This window comes from Camelus ferus, chromosome 18, assembly GCF_009834535.1.
Source record: "Camelus ferus isolate YT-003-E chromosome 18, BCGSAC_Cfer_1.0, whole genome shotgun sequence".
Classification (NCBI taxonomy): Eukaryota; Metazoa; Chordata; class Mammalia; order Artiodactyla; family Camelidae; genus Camelus; species Camelus ferus.
The window spans coordinates 36,171,991-36,191,597 of NC_045713.1; the positions used below are offsets into that span (position 1 = coordinate 36,171,991).

Consider the following 19,607-nt stretch of genomic DNA (forward strand, 5'->3'; position numbering starts at 1 on the left):
AATAGTTCAGTCACACATATACATACATATATTCGTTTTCATATTCTTTTTCATTAAAGGTTACTATAATATATTGAATATATTTCTCTGTGCTATACAGTAGAAACTTGTTATTTATCTATTTTATACATAGTACTTAGTATCTGCAAATCTCAAACTCCCAATTTACCCCTTCCCACATATAGTTCCCTGTACTATACAATAGGACCTTGCTATCTGTTTTATATATAATAGTTTGTATCTGCTACTCCAGAACTCCTCATTTATCCCTTCCCCCTTTCCCATTTGGTCACCATTAGTTTTCTACGTCTGTGAGTCTATTTCTGGTTTGTAAGTTCATTTGTATCATTTTTTAGATTCCACATGTAAGTGATATCATATGATATTTGTCTTTCTCTGTCTGATTTACTTCACTTAGTATGATAATCTCTAGGTACATCCGTGATGCTGCAAATAGCATTATTATTTTTTATTTTTTATAGCTGAGTAGTATTCCATTTACACACACACACACACACACACACACGCACCCCACATCTTCTTTATTCGTCTGTCAATGGACATTTAGGTTGCTTCCATGTCTTGGCTATTGTGAATAGTGATGCTATGAACATTGGGATATATGTATCTTTTCAAATTAGTTTCCTCCATATATATGCCTCCATATATATATGGAGTGGGATTGCTGGGCCATATGGTAACTCTATTTTTAGTTTTTTAAGGAATCTCCATACTGTTTTCCATAATAGTTGCACCAAACTACATTCCTACCAACAGCGTAGAAGGGTTCCCTTTTCCCCCCACCCTCTCCAGCATTTTACTGTTTGTGGACTTTTTGATGATGGTCATTCTGATGGGTGTGAGGCGATACCTTATTGTAGTTTTGCTTTAAATTTCGCTAACACAAAAATAATGCGTTTTTAATCATACCCAGGCTGAGGTGCTCAGGAGTGAAATGATGTCTTCCATCTTGGAATGTATCAAAACTTAAGATACATTATGGATAGATAGATGCAAATACATGGAAATGTAGACTCTAGGCAGTAAGCTTAAGTGTTCACTGTACAACTCTTTAAACTTTTCTAAAAGTTTGAAAATTTTCATTATAACACTTGGTTTGCTGAAGCAGAGGTACATGCAACTTTTAGATCTTGGAAGACAGAAACCTATCATCCTTCTGTTTGCAGAGCTCTTTGGAGAATCTGAATAGTTCCCACGGTACACTCTAGACCTGCACACAAGGCTTATTTTGGTAGAAAATAACTTTATTAACATAACCGGGCAGTTTATCAAATGCAAGTTAGCTCAAATATGTGATTACTCCGCTGAAAATGTAACCGAGTCATTCATACAGATTTCAGAAGAGATGGGTATAAAACGGGAGAGAAAAGGAATGGGTTTTGTGGCTGTAACGTCATCATTGGTGTTCTAGCGGTTAATTGTTTTACGGACTGCAACCGTGATAGACTAGTTCATTTCAGTTTCCCTCGTTTAGAGGGAATAATAAGCAAATATATGTCCTCTCTCTCATTCCCTGGAAACATTGTGATTATATAGCAGGGGTGGAAGCGGCTACAGAGGCGGTGTGTGCAGTGTACAGGCGCTGCAGTCAGAGCGCTTGAACCTGCCTAGATCTGTACCGTGAAACGGAGGTAATGATGATCCCTACATCATAGGGCTGTTGTACTGTAAAACTGAAGAGTAGCAGCTGATCTATTATTATTATTGTCTAACAAGTCATAATTGTGGCCTGACACGAAGGAGGCTGAGCCAGTTGTCTCAAAGTCGTTTCCCTCTAGAAGTCTGCTGTAAGGTCAGAGACGAACAACTCAGCTCTGATTAGCGCCTTTTCTGAGCAGCGGCCACTGGTGAGAGTTCTACACCTGAAACCCTGAAACCCCTGGGTACCTAGGAAACTACGGATGCTGCGCATGCGCGAAGACGTTCCCTCTCCCCTCCCCTCTGTGATGAATCGACTGTTCCATTCCTGAAGGATGTTGAGAGTGGGGAAACTTGGAAGCCTAGGCCCGGAAGTACAGGTGATTTACTAGTATCTCCAGCCTTTTACTACATGAGTGATGACTTGATTCATTATACTTCTACCCTGACGCCCGTGATAGGCTTCTGAAAAGAGTTTGGGCGGCGCCACCGTCCACCCTCCCCCTCTCACCTGGGAACGTTTGGGATGGCCGGCGTGACGGCCAGGTACGGAAGCCTGGAGGGCCCCGCCCCCCAGCGGGGCCCCCACGCCTCGCCCCGCCCCGTCTCGGACCCGCATTCCCCTCCCCGTGGCACAGCCAGGCAGCTCTTCCTCATCTCCGCCCCGCCGGCCGCGGGCGCGGGGGACGTCAGCGCTGCCAGCGTGGAAACGGCGGTGGGGCGCGGGAGGCGGAAGTAGCGCCCGGGGCCGCCGGGCCTGCATCGGGCTCCGCCGGCCGCCTCAGCCATGGACGCACCCCTGGAGAAGGTCCGTACCGGGGGTGGACGCGGCGCGGCGGCCGGAGGCGGCCGCCTCCGGGTCGGCTGTTTCCCAGTCGCGGGCTGCCACTGTGACTGGGGAGGGGGCCGGGGACTAACGGGCCCGCCTGAGGAGGCTTAGCCGCGAGGGCCTGGTCACGTCATGCGGCCGAGGGTCTCTGGGGACCCCGTGGGCCGGGAGAGGCTGGGCCAGGTTCTACTTAGGGCCGCGAGCGACCCAGAACCCAGTCCGGGGCTGCAGGGCCGACCTTGGGGCCTGCGTGGGCTCGGCTCGTCCTCTCGGATGACAGAGCTGACAACTTGCGGCCCCAGAAGCGCCTGGAATGACGCCCCAGTTGTTTCGGAGCCAACTGCAGACCTGTAGGCTGTGTGTGGTCTCTGAGTTAGGAAGGGAGATAACAAAGCAGTGGTTTTCCATCCGCCATGTGTCTAGGAATCACCTGGGGACCTTGGTAAAAATCCCAATTTTCAGCCCTCGTGTCGGAACCTCAGTGGGGGCGGGACAGGGACCTGTGGGTTTAACGAGTTCCCCACGTGATTCTGATGCGGTGGTTTGTGAACTCTGATTAAGACCCCTGAGGTCAAGGAGGAGGCGGGGCTTCTGTAGAGGGTGAATTTCGTTTTGGGGATACTGCTGCTCCGCAACTTTATGGCACCCCGTTCCCGAGGCGAGGGGAGACCCTCGGGTAAGTGGGAAATCCACTAGCAGCAGCGTTTTCCTCTGGTTTCCGCTTGGGGGAATGTACCTGGCTGACCGCTCAGGCCTGTGATACAGATTCTGATTGTCTCCAATTTAGGGCTTGGATTTCTTCATGGATACTTTACCTTTAGACCTGGATTTTCTGCCCTCCCTCAAAGCCCTTCTTTCTACTCAAGTTTGGGAGTCTGCTTGTCCAGACCCAAATTTCCATATATGTGGAATTCAGGAGCAATGCTAGTGTTTTAAGACGGCTTTATTTTAATTTTGAACTGACAGAAATAACGTATTTTGTCACTTTTTCAAAGCAGCAGCTGCTGTAGATTTGTTCACTTGTCACTGAAGAGTTGAAGGGAGTAATTGTACAAGTTGAGCCAGATGTCTTCAAGTGCACACAATGGTATAGCCTACGCCTGGGTGGTTTCTCATAAATTGGCTGGAAGGAGTCAAGAAAGGATAAAGATAGTATGTTTTTCTTCCGCCGCCTCTGTAGTGAACGTTATGTTTTTCTGGCTAGGAATAAAGCCTTTCCAGGCTTTTGATTAGCACAGTGTCTACCTTTTGGTGGTACTTTGAGTTTCAGTCTAACTCAGTGATTCTCAACCACTGGATAGTTTTGTTCCCCAGGGGACATTAGCCAATGTCTGGATACATTTTTGGTTGTCACAGCTGGGGGCTAGGGAAGGGCCTCTGGCAGCTGGTGGGTAGAGGTCAGGGACGCTACTAACAGGATCCTACATTGCACAGGACAGCCCCATACAAGAGGGTTATCTGACTCAAAATATAAGCAGTACTGAGGCTGAGAACCTCTGGCCTACATCATGTGTATAGTAGTTGAATACAAAATGATGCTAAAAATGTCCCCTCAGTGTTGTTTCTTTTCCAGTTTCATAAAGAAGATGGGGCTTTGTGTCATTTCAGTTAGAAGCCTAAAGAACTGGAGTGTTCTTTCCTCCAAGAATAGTTCGTTATAGGCAGACCTGCAAAACAGTGGGTTGGAATCCTGCTTTAAATATTACTTCTGTGGTGTCTGCTTAGTAGATTACAGTGGTTGCTCCCTAAATGTTAATTGATGATAAAAGATCTTAAACTCTTCAAATGAAGATCTGAAGGGGTACTGAAACTCCAGTGTGCTTAAACCTGGAGCAGTCACAAAAATTTCAATGATTTTTTAGGAATTCAAAATGTGTGGGCTGGAAGTTTCTGCCTTCGGCTAGTGTGGAAATTCTGAATGTAAGTTTTTCAGAACTAGGACTGTATCTTATTTTTACATTCCCTGAAGCAGTAGGGGGATTTACATGTAATGAACAACTTCTCTTGGTGCTAAGTGGGCAGAAAAGAAAAAGCATTGCTATAATATGAATGTTGAAGATTTTGTGTTCTGAAAAATAGTTCGAATCAAAGTACAACACTGAATTGTGTCCATTATTCTGCTTTCTTTGAGGAATAGATTATTCTGGGTTAAGTTCTACATTGCTAATATAAATTTGAGAACTATTTGTGCAGTTCTGAATGATCCCATTTAAACTGATCCTTGCATAATTTATACTGGTTACAGAAACTACAATGTTACTTGATACCCAGCCTCTAAAATTTCAAGTAATCTCTCTGAAATGTAGTGTGCTATCACTATTTAATAGAATCACTCAGTACATTTGCTTTGGTCCAAATATAATTTTGTGCCCTTGCTTTTTCTTTAGATAATATGTAGACATGAGGACCTGCCATTTTCTTGTGTTGATTTGCTTATCTTTCACGATCTATCAGTTTTCTTTTTGTATCTGAAATTAATGATGGCTTGAGAAACTAGAGATAGATTTAAAGGGGCAAGGAATTCAAACTAGAAGAGTAGGAGTCTCAGCCCTCCTCCTCCCTCATGTCCAGCTCATAAGGAACAAGTCTCACTGTTTACTTATGTTAATGTTCAAGTTTAAAAAAATGCCACAGGAAGTAATAACTCTGATTCTGAAGATCTTAAGGTATTCAACACACCTACATACACTTCTTAGTAGAAACCTGCCTACTTGAAACTTGTAGAACAGCCCAGATGTTTTGGTGTTGCTTGGAAAATCTCATTCTTCCTGAGTATTATGTTTAGACAAGGTGTATTGCAGTTTGTTTTGCATTAGTTCCAACCCTGAGTAAACTTAGAGCAGATGTCTCAACCTTGGCATTACTGACACTGAGCTGGATAATTCTCTGTCGTAGGAGGCTGTCCTGTGCACTGTAGGACGTTTAGCAGCATCCCTGGCCTCCACCCACTAGGTACCAGTAGCATCCCCTTTCCCCAGTGTGACAACCAAAACCTCCAGTTGAGGCAGTTGTCCCCTGAGGGAGAGGGGATCCCCCTCTAGTTGAGAACCACTTACTTAGAGAATCTACAGCTGCACTATCCAGTATGGTAGCCACCAGCCAGCGCTTGGCTAGGTAAATTTAAATGCAATTAATTAAAATTAATTAGTGTGACAGTTCCTTAGTCACACTACCCACATTTCAAGTGTTCAACAGTCACAGTGTTGTTTGTGGCTATAGTACCGGGCAGTGCAGATAATAGAACATTTTCATCACCACAGAAAATTTTACTGGACTGTGCTGTAATATAAAGCAGGGCCAATTTATTTATTGTGTATCTAATTCTTATCTCTGAAAGAGGCAACTTTGACCCTGTTTCTAACCTAAATAATTACAACCCAGCCCATTTTGGGTTCTTGTACTCACCCTGAGCTAAGTTCCCCTCTCCCCCTTTGCACCTGATTTTGGAAAATTCTGTTATTACCTTACTGTTCATAAGTTTGTAAGGAGCAGTAGGAGCTGCATGGATGGAATATAGCTGATCATTACTGATGAGGACTACCAGAATTTCTATTCCTGCTCTTCACTTTAAAAGAACCTGCATTACCAACCTTGAAATGACCAGTGTTTGTGGTATGCCTTGGTTGATCCCACTCTTACATAGACTAGAAGGACTTCTGTGAGATGATAGCCTGTCATTGTGGCGTTCATTTAGAACCAGCCCCTACATCATAATTGAGGGTTTTGCATACAGGTTCATGGTAGCTAAGGTGGTAAATGATTATCATATGCTGGGTGTCAGGGGAAACATGGCACAAAGTTCCTGATCCTAAAACTTTATGGCATCAGTGATTCTTGATTTATTCAAGATTGCAGAGTTAGTTAGCAGCAGAGCTATTGGTGTGCGTCTTGTGTATGTTCCACCATGTCTAGGATTATGAGTTATAATTATAGATAGCAGTTGCTTAAGCTTGGTGTCATCTGTTCTCATGCAAAGCAGAAACCTGTTTTGACTTATAATTTTTATTGCAGGCTAACTATGATCAAAGTCCAGTGCTGAGAGAGACATAAGAATAAGACATGATCCCTGGGGGAAATTACACTCTAGTAAGAGGCATACAAGTTTAGACAAATCCTTGTATAGCCAGGAGGAGAATTAAGAATCACAGGAATTAAGAAACAAAATGCACTGAGTGACCAGGAAAGATTCTTTAGATAGAATATTTAGTTCAGAATCATGGCTTTTTTAGGGTTTGTTTTAAATGTAAATATAATGTAGATTTTTACTTTATAATATGTTTGTGCCTGTTATTGGTGGTAAAACGTAAATAGAGAAAGGAAAGCTTTTTCATCTTTTGAAATTAGATATAAAAGAGATGCCTCCAGTCACCCTGAAAATAGCCAAAAATTCCTTTCAGAAATTTAAATTATTTACCTTAAATTAACTATTCTCTCCAAGCAGTATTCAAGGGACCATAAAATTATTTTGAGTTTAAATTTTTTGTTTAATTCATGTTACTATTGCAATCGTTATTTTTGTTTTGTGGCAAACATGAAGTGTTTAGCTGCATTAAGGTTAGATAGTCCTTGAGGTCTAGCCTGGACCCCATCCACTTTTTATTTCTGTGGACAAGGCATTCTGAGTTTCAAATGACTGAGAGTGAAGTAAACTTTTCTGATATCTTTTTCCTATATGCAGAAAAACAGAAACAGTAAAACAAAGCCTTCGATCTGAAGGCACAACTCAGCAACATTAAACATTGTGCTCCAGTAAGCCTTTCAGGAGGCTGGTGAGACCGAATTACTTATTAGACTGGACATGGTAATAGGTGCAATCATATGAAATTGCTGGTTTTTGCCCACTAGAAATAGCTGAATATTGGCAGTTTCACAGTTTACAGTCACACAGTTTACAGTTTTACACAGTAAAAGTCTGAAGGTACGTAGAGGCTTCAGGCATTGATGCCTTCCTTTCCTCAGAATTCTTATTCTTAGGGTAAGATCAGCAATGTTAAACCTTTTTAATTCCAATTCAGTTTTGGAAATAATGATATTGATAAGGGTGATGGGTATCTTTATTGTTCTGATTTGGTCCCCTAACAAGTCCTACCTAGGAAATACCTCCTTTAAGTATATCTCAGTGAAAGACTTACTTTTTCCAGTGACTATAGATAGCATACTTTGCTTTAAGCAATTTTTTTTGTTGTTTTCCAGAATAAGTACGATTCCAGACAAACTGGTAGACTTTTTAGAAATAGAGCTTGCCTGTTGTGATATTTTTCCATCTGCACAGTTATTGGGAAGCATTTACTCATGATAAAATGTCTAAGTGAATTGATTCTCCAGAAGTGGTGGTCTCTTGGAATACATGTTTTGAAATTTAGACTTGGATCCCAGACATTCCCAGCATTCATCTTAAGGCAAATGAACTGAATGCCCCCTTATGCTGTCTGCATACTTCTGTCAATGCCAGGTTTGATCTGGTGTTACTAACTTTGCTGCCTCCTTAACGCTACCAGGTTTTAACCACTCTATTGTGTATTTTTGCCCCTTCTTTTTTCCTATATGTTCTTTTCTGCCTCTTTTCTTGAGAGATTTGTGAGGTTAAATACTAACACCTTATGTAATTTGCATATCCCTTTTCAACTAGAAATATGATGCTTAATGGGCCAGTAAGTACAGTATGTCTTCATGTTCTCACAGACACACTCAAGCATAGAATTCATGATAGTCAAAAATAAGATTTTCCAACAAGAAGGATTTACTGTGAAGCACGGGAAACTGTATTCACTATCTTGTAATAACTTATAACGGAAAAGAATCTGAAAAAGAATATCTATCTCTATATATGTAACTGAATCACTTTGCTGCACACTTGAAACTAACACAATATTGTAAGTCAACTATATTTCAATAAAAATTTTTTCTTACAAGACAGAGTGGGAAGTCCCTGATTCTTAATTAAATACTTCTCTGTTGAAACTAGACAAAAGTGTTTTAAAATGTAGAAATTGAGGCTCCAGTGAGGTTAGTCAGGTTTGCAAGGTGCTAAATCTCCTTGGAGAATCCTTACCATTTTCTCTCATTGTTGACCCATAAGGAATAGCTGTGTTCCCGGAGCAGCTGCGGCTGCTCTTGTTGCTCCTCAGAGATGTGTAGTATTTGGGCTACTTGTTTAGTTGGCAGGCACTCTGTTTTCACCGAGGAAAATGTATAGTTTGTTGGCAAGTTGATAGTTGCATGGTTATCACTATCCATGGTTAACCTTGTTTAGAAAGCTGTGGAAGGCAAAAGGATACGTGGAATGTTGCAAACATCAGTTTACAGCTTTTTTTGATCACTTTGATCAGTTCCAGAAAGGTAGTGTCTTTTATGTCTAATGCAAACATTGGAAACTAGCATTTGATAACACTAAGGTCTTCTGTCTGATACAATCAGAGGGTATTCTCATATGCTTTAGTTTTTCTGTCAGTAGTCCTAGAACCCCTCAAAAATGAACATTCCTCCCCTGAAAAAAGTTTATTGAAACTGCAGTATTGTATGCTTCTGTTGTTGTTGAATGTTGTGATTAATGTGTTTTAAAATTACATTTTAGGCTTCCCCTTTTCTGGGCTTTGCTTCCTTTCGAAGGTTTAGCTCTGTCTTTCTCAAATAGTTATTCATATACCATCTTTGTGAATTTTGTCACATCAGTGTACCACTTGTACTGTTATTTGCTTAACATTTCTTTTCAATTGAGTTTAAATCAATTCACTCTCCTTTTTTTTTTAATTGAGGGACAATTTACAAACAATAAAAATACCCACTCTCGGGGGTGGGTATAGCTCAGGGGTAGAATGCATGCTTAGCTCGCATGAGGTCCTGAATTCAATCCCCAGTACCTCCACTAAAAATAAAGAAAGAAAGAAACCTAGTTACCTCCTCCTCCAAAAATTTTTTTTGAAAAAAATACCCACTTTAATTATACAATTTGAGTTTTGGCAATTGAGTATAGTCACATAACCACCAGCATAATCAAGATATGGAACACTTCCATCTCCCAGAAGTTCCCTTGTGCCCCTTTGCAGTGGATTCCAGATCTGCTTTCTGTCACTACCGCGTACCCTCGCACACCCCTTCTTTTTTTAAAACTTAGGTTTGTGCTAAACAGTAATGTTTATGAATTCAGGGTGTAAAATACTATTTTTTCCCTAATTCATGTGAAAGTAAATAATATTTTTTGGTTGTACTTTGGTATACTGACTTCACTGGAGAAAATGTACACAAGAGTTTGATTAAGGATCTTGGAAGCTGAGAAGCAGTAGTTCCCAAATATTCGGCCCTAAGATTTTTATTTTTCTGCTGCAGTCCCCACTTTTGAAAGGTTATTGTAACTTCTTAGTTAACAAACTTTATTACCAAATGATTGTTTATCCCATTACTAATAACTGTATGCTAATTTTAAGTAACATCCATAAAATAGTGGGTTTCACCCCCCTCCACACAGACACACACTGCAGGTTACAGTCCTATATATGAGATGTCAAATCAATTTAGCAGGTCATGACCAGCAGTTTTTTTAAAATGAAATAGAATAAAATGGTGAATATAATGTATTCTCAAATTATAAGGGTAGGAATAGTACCTGTGTTACTTCATAACTAAGTTGATGTAATTTTAGCTAAAAGCAAAAATAACTAATTTTTTATTAATCTATGTAGCCTTATACCAAATTAATTTTTAATTTCCCACTAACTTTTTTGAAAAATTGAAAATTACTTCCTGACCTCCTTAACTGTTTTATCTTGCATTTGACTTTCAACTTTTTTCCTCCACCATTTACATGGTGAGAGTTTTAATGATACTTTAACATTACATGTATACTATTTCCTCTGATAGTGGCAGGATGTTTTGATATCCCACACTGACTGAAAGTTATGAAAATCAACTAGTATAAAAATGATTGTTGAAAAATTGGTTATAAAAGGATGAATGGTGGGGCTTGTGTTAGAAAATGAGCTTTCTAGTTCTGTGACAGTTATCATGCAAACAATTGAATGGTTATCTTGAGAAGCCTGGAAATTGCATTAAGCCATACCATGCATCTATGTTAGACATAATTGAAGCAAAAATACTGACTCCTCATCATTACACAGCAGAATCAACCATAGCTGAAGTATAATTTATAAATGACTAACAGTCTAATAACTGTTTCTGAGTTTTCAGTAGTGAGCATGTAGTGATTTTCTGTTTAGAAGGTCAACCTGTAGATACACACACTCCATAAACGCTTTGTTGCACTTTTTGGATCTGTTTTTAAACTATATAATTACTACAAGCCTCTTTAAGGCTGAGGGACCCAGAGTGAGAGGGGGCCCTAGGAGTCTAACTCAGAAGTCTGTGTTGGCTACAGCTCCCTTTCCTAGAAAAGCATCTTGAAATGCCACATTCATACTCAGCCTGGGTTGACTTGCTTAAGGGCAGTAGGAGAGATGATGGAAAGGAAATAGACTGAATGCCAACTGGCCTCAGAAGTGATGGTTAGAATCTATTGACTTTTTTGTTAATAAAGGAACCTTTTTTCAGAAATTGTTTCTAGTCGGCCCTAGATTTTTAGTCAGGTCACTGTCCTCAGGATTTAAGTGAGGGGGAAATGTATTCAGATATGTTTATAGGTAGGAAAAGAAGTCTCTTGTAGCAGTTTACTGTGTGGACTTAAGCATTGAGACTGGTGCCGTAGGCTGTACCTGCACTGCGAGTGCACTCCTTTCAAATTATATGTTGTCTTTCGTTTTACCTTATAACTCATGTACAGCCACCACTGCAAACATTGGCATGGCCTTCACTCGGCGGAATAATGGTTTAAGATATGGAGTAAGCATTTTAGTGAAGGCTAGGGTAACTGTAAATCCTGGTTTGCCCAGGACTGTCCCAGTTTATGCCTATTGTCCTGGGTTAATTATTAATATTACTGCCTTGCACTCTTAAAAATGCTCTGGTTTGGGTGGTAAATTTATGGTCAACTAGTTAAGGCTGTTGTAGAATGGAAATTTGATGTGTAGGGAAAGTCTTCTGGTTTACTGACTTTTTATCTAGGTGAAAACATCAGTCAAGCAAGGATTATCTTTAAAGTGAGACCTTAGCTCTCATCATGACTTTTGAGTACAGACCTTTTTCCCGGTGTGAGTTGCTTGTTTACTTACTTGATAAAATTGAAGAGCAGTTTTGCCTGGTGGTTAAGAGCACTGGTTGTAGAGTAGTCAGTACAGACCTTGTTTTATATTCTGGCTGTAAAGCATACTAACTCTGTGCCTTTGGGTTAGCCAGGAAGCAGTGCGTGTAAAGGTGTTCATTACATAATGTATGGAATATGGTGAGCATCAGTATGCATTAGTAATTATTAAGGGTTACAAATCTTATTGAGCTCTTCTTCTCTGCCAGACCCTGTGTTAGGTGCTAAGGGTTGAAAAAATATGACATTCTTCTTAGGAACCTGGCGTAGAATACTATTTTTTCCTTGCCCCAATATTGTAAAATAGTTTCCTTCTAAATACTGAATGACAGACATCTTTATTCAACTTAATTCTTCACTCATTTTGGTTTGTGTCTGGCTGATGCTCTGCTATTGTTTATTAACATCTATCACACAAGTACTTTGGCGTTGAAAGAGGTATACAAAATGTGAATAAGGTAGTAGTGGCTGCCCTCAGTAGAAGTTTATGGAGGAATGGTTTTTAGTTTTAAGGAACCAATAACATTTGAACAATGAACATTTTTTTCTTAGAGCATTCTATGAGGCCTAATATCCTGCAAATGGGTAACATTTTATATTTTGAATTATCCAGTTAACAAGCACGTGAAGGTCTGCAGCGTTAGAGTCACATCCTCTTCTCATTTAATTTATTCAAATTTAAATGTGTTATTTTCCCTATCCATCTGCAACCTCCCCGCCCCCACTTTACTCCCTGAAAGAAAGTAGGAGTAAATGTCAGCCATTCCACTCAGTGAGCGTGTGCGCTGTATAGACAGAGACTCGGATGGGGGAATATGAAGCTGCGTTTCCCTCCTGCCTCTCTCAGTGTAAGCACCTTGTCATCACATGTGATTCTGGTGTTTAAAAATAAGTATTGTTGTATGAAACAATTCTAAACTAAGTTAACTACTTTGTCTATTCTTAACTGAAAAATCTGTCCCAATCTTACAGGAAAAGTTAGCTGTATTGCGCTTAGAGCCAGCATGTTGATATGCAATTTACCATGCCTTGCTAAGGGATGTCAGAGGTAATATGACAATCGGTGTATCAAGCTGACTTTAGACCCTTGGTCCTATAAGAGAAGTCAAAGATCGTAGGAGTGTGAATGGCTGCCTTCAAGAAACTTATAATCTAATTGGAGAGAATATCTATACTGGAAAGATCATCTATAAAGCAATTTACAGTAAAGGATGTAAGGAATCATAAGGATAAATGGCAGTTGCATATTAGAACGGCCCCAATTTCAAGCCTTCCGTCCTGTTGTCCCCATAAAGAATCATTTTTGTCAGGCAATGAGTCCAGATTTGGTTTAGAAAAAATTGTATTGATATCAATAGAAGGTATATGAAAAAGTAAAAATGGTTTTATCCATAAAGATTGCTTGGAAGGATTGAATAATGATTTAATAGATAAAAGGCACAAGGACATTTCAGACAGGGCAGATGTTGTAAGCATGAAACATGGAGGTGTGATTGATGAAGCAAAGTGTTTATCTTTTCATTTGGCCGGATGATCAGAGTTTGGAGATGGAGGTGGTAAGGAACATGACCAGTAGACTGAGGAGCAAGATAATTCTCTTGACCATTATCTGTTCCTCATCCCACTCAGAGTTGTCAACGGAGAGCACAGAGACCCTTTCAGATTGCTCTCTATCTAACCTATCTCGTGGTTACATTTAAATCGTGATTTTTATTGGAAACATCTGTTTTTAAATGATTTTTCTATCAGGGATAAAAATCTGATCGGATATGGCTGCATGATTATTTTGTCATGCCTTGCGAGATCGGTGTGATGTAATAGAAAGTGGCAGAAACAGGAACCAGGAAGCCAGTATTTGGACACCTCTCTTGTCAGTTGTTCATTAGCTCCACAAACTTACACTTACACCTTCTTACTGTTGGAATTTTTTAAGCAAACATGTGCTTTATAATCCACGTATTTTATAATAAATCCAGAAGAAAATGGACTTGCATTTAGTTTTTCTGGATGAATTATGTTGCAGAAGTAATAGAAGGTTGTTAAATTTTAACGTTTTAAAAATTTGTTTCCCAGATAGCAGATCCTACATTAGCTGAAATGGGAAAAAACTTGAAGGAGGCCATGAGGATGCTGGAGGACAGTCAGAGGTGAGCCTGTGGAACGGAAGTGACCCCATTAAACGTGTGCAACCTGCTATGAAACTGGTGGCACTGGTTTCCTTCTGTTAATTCACCTCTTGGTTTCAGAATGTCACACTTAGCTTCAGCTGACTTTAAAATTGGTATTTGTCTTGGGTAGAAGCTGCTTTGTAATTAAAGGATTTTGAAATTGAAGGGCAGGACTTATAATTTTCAGTTCTGCCTATTAAGAGTTTCATTTACTTACTAAATTGACTTGAATCTGTAAATACTTCTTTCTGTATATTCAGGTCATTTAGGGCATCAACTAACCAGAAAATGGGTTGAAATTATTTGTTTTAATATTCTTTTCCTGAAACTAAACTATACTCCAGCCTGGGGTGGGGAGAGGGAGATGTGATAAATGTGTTTCAAGTTCTACATCAGTTACTAAGAGGTTATAAGCGACATTATCACATGTTCATGCTCAAATGTTAGAAATTTAACAGTTTTTTATTTCCTTCAAATTAGAAGAACAGAGGAGGAAAATGGAAAGAAGCTCATATCAGGGGATATTCCAGGGCCATTGCAAGGCAGGTAGGTGGCGATGAAGATGAGCACCTTTACTTAGGGTGTACGTTATCTTTAAGCCAAGATTTTACCGTCACTAATTTACAGGTTTAGTTCTAATAAGCGCAAAGCAAATGTACAGTTACGTGCAGTGTGACATCAGAAGATGGAAGTGTCCTTGGCTGGCTGGTGATGGTGATGGGCCTAATGCTTCTCCCCATTTCCTGGTCAGAATTTCACACAACCTTTGACTCAGAAGCAATACACAAATTCACAGTTATAACTCAGCTATCATACTCAGTTCATACTTGAAACCAGTAATCTATTTGGTAGACAGAGCTTTATTGTGAGAGTTTATTTTAACTTGATAAGATTTATCATTTTATTATGTAGTAAATGAAAGGACAATATCAACTCTATCCATTTATTAGCAGAATGATCTATTTTTTGGCAACAAAAGTAAACCCGTCAAGTGTCTGTGGTTTGAGCTAGCAGGGAAAATACCAGAAAAATAAGTAGCTGCCTGACTGACATTTTCACAGGATGTTAGCACTCAGTCTGGAGTTAAAGTCCTAGCCCAGTGTCCCTCAGACAAACTTATTTTTTTGTTTGTTTTACAACCAGGAAACTGAACTTAGGTAAACAGTACAACTCCCTTAAGTTGTCCTTTGATCTGAATATGAATATGTACAGGGTTGCAAAAGAAAAGTATACAAGAAGGATCCCAGTGTGCCAGTAAATGTTCTGTGTAGCACACCCAGATACTAGTATTTTAAAATAAGCATTCCTGCTCTTATGGATGAATGGTGCCGACTTGAAGTCCTCTAAGGGCGAAGTTCAGTCTACAACTGAGAACAGGAACCAAATCCTATGAATCTCCTCATCCCAGGCCATAAAGGGATTTAACGGATTCTACTGGTCCCGCCGAAGTTCCCCTAGAAGAGGCACTACCAGGAACACCTGATCCTCTCAGAATGGGAGGGCGTTAAAGGCGCTGGTCAGGAGTACTCACGCGAACGATGCTAGCAGCCAGCGTCTGTGCTAGCGCTGCACCAGGCACCGCATTAGATGCTTCCCATGGACTACCTGCATCCGCACAATTCTGTACTGTAGGGCTTGTGAGTCTCTGTAGCTTGCTGCAGGTCACGTGGCCTAATCTCTACACAGTGCCCAAGGACCAGAGTCCCTCATGCATAAAGACCAGCACCTTGAGGAGGGTGGGTTTTGGGACATTGTTTTCACGGGGCTTATTCGAAAGAGAGAACTTTTCATTAGTCATATTCTCATTAATGGAGTGATAGTATTTTGTCATCACATGTTTTGCAAGTTGCCCTGCCATTGCTTACAACTTCAACCATTCACATTCCTCCTAAGTTTTTACCTCCTCATGTCATGAGCATTTTAAAATGTATATTGAATAGAAGTAAATTTTTTTACACTTTAAGCAAATCTACAGTTTCCTATTTTGGGGAAGAGGTGGTAATAAATGATGCTTGCATTTCATGTGTAAGTTAGAATAAATAGACAAGACTCCTTCATGGAGGGAAACTAGATATACCAGTGACATTAGAGTATTTGTGCTGCTTCGGTGACCTTCCAGCATCTTTTGAGGACTCTCTTGGCCCTTATAACATGCTTATTAAATAGTCTTCAAGATTCAAATCAATAAATAGAGAAATACTGCTAAAGCTGGTAAAATGTTAAAAAAAAATCATTCAAATTTAGGTAGAAGATTTAATTAATCACAAGTTAAGTTACATTCAGAATTCAGTTAATAATTTGAGATTTTTTTTAAAAAGATATATTCTGTATCACAATGCTATACACCAGAAATTGACACACTGTAAGCTGACTATACTTAAATTAAAAAAATGTATTCTATATCTCAAAACATACTATTTCTGTTGTAGCTACTCAATTGAAAAAGAAAACTTATCAAAGCTAATTTAGATGAGAGAAATAGTGAGAGGTGGGGGATGTGTGTTGTTTCCACCTGTCTGTCAACTCTTTCTGTTCTGCAGTGGACAAGACATGGTGAGCATCCTCCAGCTAGTTCAGAATCTGATGCACGGAGATGAAGATGAGGAGCCCCAGAGCACCCGGTAATGGAGAACAGTTGGCAGCTTGTCTTTGAAAGTATACATGTTCTTGATTTTGATAATGATTTCATTCTTACCAGTGGCTGCAATAATGAGCTATATTTCATTCCTAGTTATACACGATATTAAAGCAATGTTCACTTTTTTCTTTTCAGAGGGACATTTATATATTCTAGATAATATATTTTGTAAAAGGAAGTCATTTACTAAAATCTTGTAGTTTTTATGGCATTATATCTTAAGGAGGGACTGGCACAGGGACTAGAGAATAACCACTGTGCTTTTCTGTTTCTGGTCGCTTCTGTGCTTGTGCCTGTGCCTCTGATGGCTAAGAAGGGCTGCAGCTGGATTCAGTGGTGGCAGGCCACATTGTCTGTGAATCATCTGTTTATTTTATTTTATTTATTCATCTATCAAGCAATTTATTTAGTTTCATTTTCTCTTTGTTTTAAATTTAATTTTTTAGAGTAAGTAATGTGTTCTCCCGATGCAAATTTCAGAAGATACGAAGGACGTATACAAAGAGCGTTTTCCTTCTCACCTCTGCTGGACTACCTTGTTCTCCCTTCTAAAGTGTTGCCAGTTTCTTGTGTATTCTTCAGAGATACTCTGTTTATATGTATGCACAAGCAGGATGTCTGTGCTTACTCCTCTCCAATTCCTAAATACTGTGCCCATTGTTCTGTGCCTTGCTTTCTTCATTTGTGTCTTGGCGTTCCTGGCATATCAGCTCCTTTAAGAGCTATTTAGTGTTACTTTGAATGGATGAGCCATGTTTTATTTAACTAGTCTCCTCGTCATGTTTTGCAAACATTGCTGCAGCCTGACTTTCTACATGTGTCATTTGTAATAGAAGCAAGTGTTTCTGGGGATTGAAGTCCTAGAAGTGGGCCAGATAAGTTTGTGCATATGTAATGTTGACAGGTATTGCCAAATTGCCCTTTGTGAAGTTGTGCCAGTTTACCTTCCCGCCCACAATGTATGAGAGCACCTCTTTCCCCACACCTTTGCCTGCAAGGGTGTTAGCAAATTTAAGGATCAGCATTAATCGTCAGTCTGATAGGTAAGAAATGATATTTCAGCAGTTTTAATTTGCAGTTTCCTTATAAACTAGGTTTAGTGACTTTTTTTGTGTGTTTTCCATTTCTGTGAGCTGTTTTCTTTGTCCAGTATCCTGTTTGATTTTTTTGTCTTTTTCTTTATTATATTTATTCCTTATAAGGGAAATTAGTCCATCCATTTTAATTACATATAAAGCAATACCTAGTTCCCCTTGAATTTGCTGTATTGTTATAAATAGCTGTTTAATGCAGGGAACTGATCTTCATCTAATGATTCTAAAATTATTTTCTGTACATCTTAGCTCAGCTCTACTCCCCACAGTTCTTACAACTGGTACTTAATTTTAAAAGTACTTTTGGAGAAAATTATTCAAAAACAGTTTGTATATTTAGTAGGTATGCAATAAAAAAGCTATTTATCTCCTAGGACTTGACTTTAAAAAAAATTTCCTCTGACTATTTATACCTTATATGCATTGAATTTTCTAAATTTATTTCTATTTCTGCCTTCTAGTCCACATTAAGTGGATTTCAAATCTGACAGAAATACCTGGAATACTGTCTCTAAGTTTTATTTATTTATGTTTGACTAGTAACTTCTTTTTTAATCTAATGAAATTTGGTTGGCAGGATCCAGCATATTGGAGAACAAGGTCATATTGCTTTGTTGGGACACAGTCTGGGGGCTTATATTTCAACTCTGGACAAAGAAAAGCTGAGAAAACTTACAACTCGGATACTTTCAGACACTACCTTATGGCTATGCAGAATTTTCAGGTAATGAGTTTTCCTTTCCCAGTAAAGACATTTATGAGTTGGGTGTAGACTGTGAGAGATCTCTTTTTTGGCTACCTGGGTTCAAATCTGCCTCTTCCCTTTCCTTTTGGAAGGGCTGCTTAACCGCTCCATGCCTCAGTTTCGTTATTATGAAATGGGGACAGCATTAGTATCTAGTTGATGACATTGTTGTGAGGATTAAAAGAACTGAAATGAATGAATGAATATATGTAAAGAGCTGAGAATATAAGCACATGCTTGTTGGATAATGTCCACAGTGACTTATTTTTAGGATTCCTGATTGGCACATGCTGATGGAAGATATAGTGGTGAAATGGATTCGGATATTTTTTATTTATTTTATTTGGCGGTAGGTAATTAGGTTTATTTATTTATTTTAATGGATGTATGGGGGATTGAACCCAGGGCCTCTTGCATGCTAAGCGTGCACTCTATACCACTGAGCTATACCCTCCCTGGTTGGATTCAGATATTTTTAGTCAAAGTATTTGCTGTGCCTTGGTGCCTTGGTGCCTTGGTGCCTTGTGCTGTCATAAGAAAGATGAGTGTGTGTTATGCAACTGAAATTTGCTTTATACTGTGATAATATTGGCATTATTAAGGAATTCTAGTAGATTAAGGAGTCAGTAGAAGACACAGGACCAATGGTGTTTTTATGTTTATTTTATTACTTTTATGGGAAAGGAATATTTACCTAACATTGGAACATTTAACTTGGGAGACTCACTTTCAAATGTTGGTAAAGAGCTTACTAGTGAGAGTATGAGTTTGCTTTACATATAGCAAAGGAGAAATTTTCTTCAGTTCTGATAAAAATCCAACATCTGTAATTGAAATTCTCTCTCTCTCCTTCTCTTGGAGATTGAAAAGAATAAAAGGCCCCAAGGAGATAATAGTGAAAGCAAAAGTTAGCCTAATTAGCGTTTTTGACAATTTTACTTTGAATATTTTAGGGCTGAAACTCTGCTAAGAACCGTGCCTGCTTTATCCAATGCCGGCTTTCTTGTAAAATAAGTCAAACCATGATCTTTAGCTCTCTCTATATCTGAGGGATTCCCATTCTCTGCTGGTTTTCATAGTTTCTGTTCTTTCTGGAGTTGGATGTGGATGAAGTGTCCTGGCCTCTGTTCTATATGACTCCATCTGCAAGGAGTTGTCAGCCACCTGAGATGAAGGTGGCTCCTGTCTGATCTAGGTGACAGTTTCTAGGTTGAGAAAAGAATTACTTACATGGTTACCAGACTGGAATATAAAATCTGATTTAAACAGAGGTAAGAACATACT

At 39.3% G+C, this 19,607-nt stretch overlaps 1 protein-coding gene across 1 annotated transcript in view; it reads left to right on the top strand.

Annotated features, from left to right (window-relative positions):
- The first annotated feature begins 2,304 nt into the window (after nt 1-2,304).
- PDXDC1 (pyridoxal dependent decarboxylase domain containing 1) overlaps nt 2,305-19,607 on the top strand; it is a 44,839-nt gene continuing 27,536 nt past the window's right edge. The window contains exons 1-5 of the mRNA XM_032460990.1: nt 2,305-2,467; nt 13,752-13,825; nt 14,327-14,392; nt 16,387-16,467; nt 18,156-18,302. Coding sequence (XP_032316881.1) covers nt 2,447-2,467; nt 13,752-13,825; nt 14,327-14,392; nt 16,387-16,467; nt 18,156-18,302 — 389 coding nt within the window. The 5' untranslated portion in view covers nt 2,305-2,446. The remainder of the gene's footprint in view (nt 2,468-13,751; nt 13,826-14,326; nt 14,393-16,386; nt 16,468-18,155; nt 18,303-19,607) is intronic.